Source organism: Mytilus californianus, unplaced genomic scaffold (genome assembly GCF_021869535.1).
Source record: "Mytilus californianus isolate M0D057914Y unplaced genomic scaffold, xbMytCali1.0.p SCAF_9, whole genome shotgun sequence".
Lineage (NCBI taxonomy): Eukaryota > Metazoa > Mollusca > Bivalvia > Mytilida > Mytilidae > Mytilus > Mytilus californianus.
The window spans coordinates 2,044,923-2,050,000 of record NW_026262745.1 but is presented as its reverse complement, the minus strand read 5'-3'; the positions used below and the strand labels follow the sequence as shown (position 1 = coordinate 2,050,000).

General features: G+C 35.1%; 1 protein-coding gene across 1 annotated transcript in view; it reads left to right on the top strand.

The window, feature by feature from the left end:
* Window positions 1–4,112, top strand: part of LOC127716146 (uncharacterized) — a 47,843-nt gene extending 43,731 nt beyond the window's left edge. The window contains exon 3 of the mRNA XM_052222263.1: window positions 2,743–4,112. Coding sequence (XP_052078223.1) covers window positions 2,755–4,008 — 1,254 coding nt within the window. The 5' untranslated portion in view covers window positions 2,743–2,754 and the 3' untranslated portion in view covers window positions 4,009–4,112. The remainder of the gene's footprint in view (window positions 1–2,742) is intronic.
* The last annotated feature ends 966 nt before the right edge of the window (window positions 4,113–5,078 follow it).

Below are 5,078 nucleotides of genomic sequence, written 5' to 3'. Positions count from 1 at the left end.
CATTTGGTAAAAGAAAAACGACACTAGGGAATTTTGAGAAAGTAACGGCAAATGTTAATTAGTCAAATTAATGGAAAAAAAACTCGTCCGTTAGCTTTGATGAACTTGTCTACGTACTCCATTTCATCTTGATTACGGTTTACAAGTTACCTTTTCGGGTTTTCGGTTACAAGCTTTTATAAAGTAAAATTGATTATCTTAATAGGTCATTGTCAGTAGAACTGTCAATATGAGGAAAACTCGTCTTGATATGAACTATAATTCTAAAAATCATTGGTAATACTTGATGGTATGTGTCTTGATCCTGTAATTATACAGATTCTGTCCCATTTGCAACTTTTTTGTAATGAAGGACATTTGTTAAGTTTTATAATATTATAAATGTACTTATCGGTTGCTTGGTCGATAAGAAAAAGTCGCAAAATCAAGAGTAACTGATGCATGCATACAAATCGTAGACTCGTTCTGCTGCGTCATCCTAGAACAAGGTTTAATCGTGTACATAACGTAATCTTAGAGAATCGTTCTGCTGCGTCATTCTGGAACAAGGTTTAGTCGTGTACATTATAAGTTATCTACGTTCATATCCGTAGATATGGATATTTTAACACCCTGAAGTATCCAAGTACACCCTGAGGCGCAGCCGAAGGGTGTACAGGGTACTGAAGGGTGTTAAAATATCCATATCTACGGATATGAACGTAGATAACGAATTTATCCCCGGTCTTAGTCTAAATCTGGCGATTTTTAGAGAAATTCGACCACAAAATTAAACGTGAAAGCAACGTTTTTTTTCATTTTTTAAATATCTTTTATTGAAATTTGGGAATTTGACATATTTTTAACGGGGTGTAGGATACTACCTTTGGTAGAACCCTACAGATAGATAAATATAAGACGTTTTTAAACTAGAGACAGAGAAACTGAAATGGGTCGAATTTGGCGCGCAATGTTGTGAGAGTTACATCATAAACGGTGTGACGTCAACGTGGGTCATTTGCATAGCTAGGTCAGTAGTACCATTCATTGACAATGTGGCTGCATAGTGATGCATTTACTAAAATGAGTGCAAATAATCGATATAAGATTAAATCGTTAGTGGATTAAATATTTAATTATACAGACATCATGGAAAATCTACAGAATTCGTTATTTCATAAGGAACAACCATGGAACTAAGGAAAACGCGCGTGAAATTCCCCGATGTAATGGGTAGCAACGTCCGGGGATATGGGTTAGCAACACCCAGGGGCTATGGGTTTTGTAACGACGTGCGTTAACCAATCAGAATCCTAGAAATATACTAAGCCGGGGATAAAACGTAATCTTAGATAATTGTTCCGCTGCGTCGTCCTGGAACAAGGTTTAGTCGTGTACATAACGTAATCTTAGAGAATCGTTCTGCTGAGTCATCCTGGAACAAGGTTTAGTCGTGTACATAACGTAATCTTATAAAATTGTTCTGCTACATCATCCTGGGACATTACTAAGTGGTGTTAGCAATAAGCATATTATTCTTTGAAAACTGAATAGGTATGTCGTTCTGGAACACCATTGAATGGTGTACCCGTAGTAATCTTCCTAGAAAATAATAAATTCGTGTATGCATTGTTATCTTATTTAACCCCGTCTCATTCTTTAAGTGCTGAGTCAATACCTGTAGGAGCCTGTATAAATTCCGCGAATGTCGTTTGTTGCTGTCTTCTCTAATTGTTTTTAATATTGAAAGCCTAAATACGACAATTGTTGTTCTCTTTTGTTACCCTAGGGTCTTTTATAGCTTACAGTACGAGATTCGTTTTGCTCATTATTGACATCCGTACGATGGCCAGTAGTAGTTAAGATCACTGTCCTTTTTTATATGGTGGATGGCTGTATCATTGTAAAGCATACCACATATCCTTATTTTTATTTACAAATCAATCTGCCGTGTCGTCTACTAACTGATAAGCTTTAAATTGGTATGAATTTAGTTTCATTAATTGCTGTATTTAATCCAATTTCTTGTTTAATAATGTCAATTATTGCTTTTCCTTATTTATTAGAGTCTTATCAAATCACTCCGGAATTCACCACATGTTTCCTCCGTCATTCGGTTCTACAAAATCAATTGTTCCAATACTCATCGCTAGTAGTTAATGGTCGGATAGAAAATCTTTCAAATGCTTGTTTTTGTTCTAATCAATTAAAGTAATGCAATTATTTCCAGATTACATTGACCAAAGTTAAGGTTTTTCTTGCAGTTAGAAATTGTGAGGTCTTGTTCTGATTATTTACCGTTCAGATAGGGATTCTTTTTAGCTCGTATAATAATGAATGTGTGCGATTCACAGCGACCATGTATTTCCATAAGAAGTTTAAGTAATTTATTGACTTTGGGAATTGCCAACAAATCTTAAATGTTTTGGAATGATTAATTGGTTATATTTGTGCAATGTCATATTGTTAAAATATAATATGTTAGCTGTAACGATGGACAAACCAATTATTCCGAGATAAGTACATAAATTCGTAATAATAATTGACATGCGTTATGAAAGGATTTTTGTCCGACTCCTCATTAAAAAAACTGTTTTATGTCTTTCAAAGTATAGCTGAGACAATAGAAACGGAAAAAGTCATGACAATCTTTAGTCACCAGTGGGTATTTAAATGTCTTAATGTGAAACATGTCTTTTATAACCTTTAATATTAATATTACTATGGAAACGTATTTTATTAGCTGAATTCTTTTATTTTCAGACTCATGACGAAATGAGAAGAGATGTTGTGCCTAAAAGCACAGTTCCATCTTCTATAGTTTTATCGAACAGTCTAGAGATTATTAACGATACATCAAGTGTTAATAAGAACTTACATGGTTCTGACATAACAGATCAGAGATATCTACTTGAAAGGGAATTTTACAAGACTTATGATCCTAACGTGGGATTTAATACAGCACTGGTGCTCGGAGTTATGTTGAGTGCATTACTTCTATACGTTGTTTATAGAACAAAAATTAGAAAACCGCTTCTTGCATTTGTTAAGCGTAAATTTTACGAGTTTCGTCACCGTGGTATGCCACGAGAAGAAGCTTCGTTTGTTGATATAGAGGTTCGCGACAATGGTGATAATAATGACAACGACGCGGGTAATACCGCCGAATGTACTGATGAAGTGTTCTACGATGAAGTAGAAAAAACGCATCATGATAAAACTTATCGTTTATTGCCAACATTTTCTATTTCTGACGACGACAAACAGCTTCCTATCGTTGTTATGGATATGAAATCTGCTACGGCAGACTGGGTACAACAGCAACATAATTTTTTGGAACCAGGAGCTTTTATATTGAAAGTAAAGTCCGATACAATATGTCCTCAGGGAAAAGAAATTAATCCGTCCAAAGTACAAACGACGTCAAATATTCCTGGTGCTAGGTCTCAGCATTGTTTATCACACACAAGGACACACAGACAGTATATTCATAATTGTAAATATTCAAATGCATTAAACCAAAGTCTACCTACACTGAAAACTCAAGATTCTATTCGTTCGTCTGAAAGTGACGGAAAGCCTTCGAAAAAGACTCGGCTGAAAAATACAAAGCACCAAAGTTTGTCTGTAGAACCTAAATCAACCATGCCTCATGCTCATGTTAAACAACCGGTGCATCTAACACCCATTATCAAAATTCAAAATTACGATAAATCACAACGAACTACGATTGACAATAGGGAGGACCGAGATTCCATAAGCAGCAGTTCCTCGGATGATCCTCAAATTCTTCGTATCACAGCTGATAAATGGAATAAAACTAAACAGCTTGAGATGTGCAGCTCACATAGTGTAAATGGACAGGACGATACTTGTCCCTATTGTGAAACAACAAGTAAAATACCAGTAATAAAGCAGTTTAGTTTGGATATTCCTAATGATAAACATAATATTCTTGTGCCAGTGCTAGACTATACAGGGACGTCCAGATCTTGTCAAAATATAACTTCAATGGAAACAACATTGTGATATACAATAAGGGTCTGTGAAATTATTGTGATAGGTTTTGCAAGTGTAAGAAATATTTTTGTATCCATATCATTCTGTAATTATATAAGTTTCATCCATTCCAAGCTGTGGTTGTAGATTGCTAGTTAACATATTTATTACTAAATATGATGAATAATTCAGTGTGTGGTTAACCATTATAAAATTAACTCGAGGTAAGCGATGACTAGGATATACACGGGATCGAAAAACAATTTACCTTGCATATTTCCATCAAGGATGGATTATGTATATTCTTTCCGTCTAGCTTACGACAAATGTTTAACATCATGATATTTGGGAAGGGATTTCCAATACAAAAGTAGATTTAACATATGTATCTGAATTGCAAAATAGGTAATCACGAAATGGGTTATTCAGAGCAGCAGAATTTATCGATTTAATACAATTTATTTGAAAAATCATTTGCAAACCTGATTTGAATCAACTGTTGGGATATATCCGATTTTTGTCCAGATAAACATGCACAGTTTTATTTACATTGAAAAATAAGAAGATGTGGTATGATTGTTAATGAGACAAATTTATATCCACCAGAGACCAAACGACGTATAAGTTAACAACTATCCACCAGAGACCAAATGACGTAGAAGTTAACAACTATCCACCAGAGACCAAATGACGTAGAAGTTAACAACTATCCACCAGAGACCAAATGACGTAGAAGTTAACAACTATCCACCAGAGACCAAATGACGTAGAAGTTAACAACTATCCACCAGAGACCAAATGACGTAGAAGTTAACAACTATCCACCAGAGACCAAATGACGTGTAAGTAAGCAACTATAGGTCATTGGACCCATATCACATAGCAGGTCATTGGACCCATATCACATAGCAGGTCATTGGACCCATATCACATAGCAAGCTATACGAGACCCTGAACATGACAAATGTAAAACAATGCAAACGAGATTTACTTACAAAACAATAAACGAAAAAAATTGCTATACAGAACTTACGACAACCACTGAATTACAGGCTTCTGACTTGGGACAGGCACATACAGAATTTTGCGGATTTAAAAAT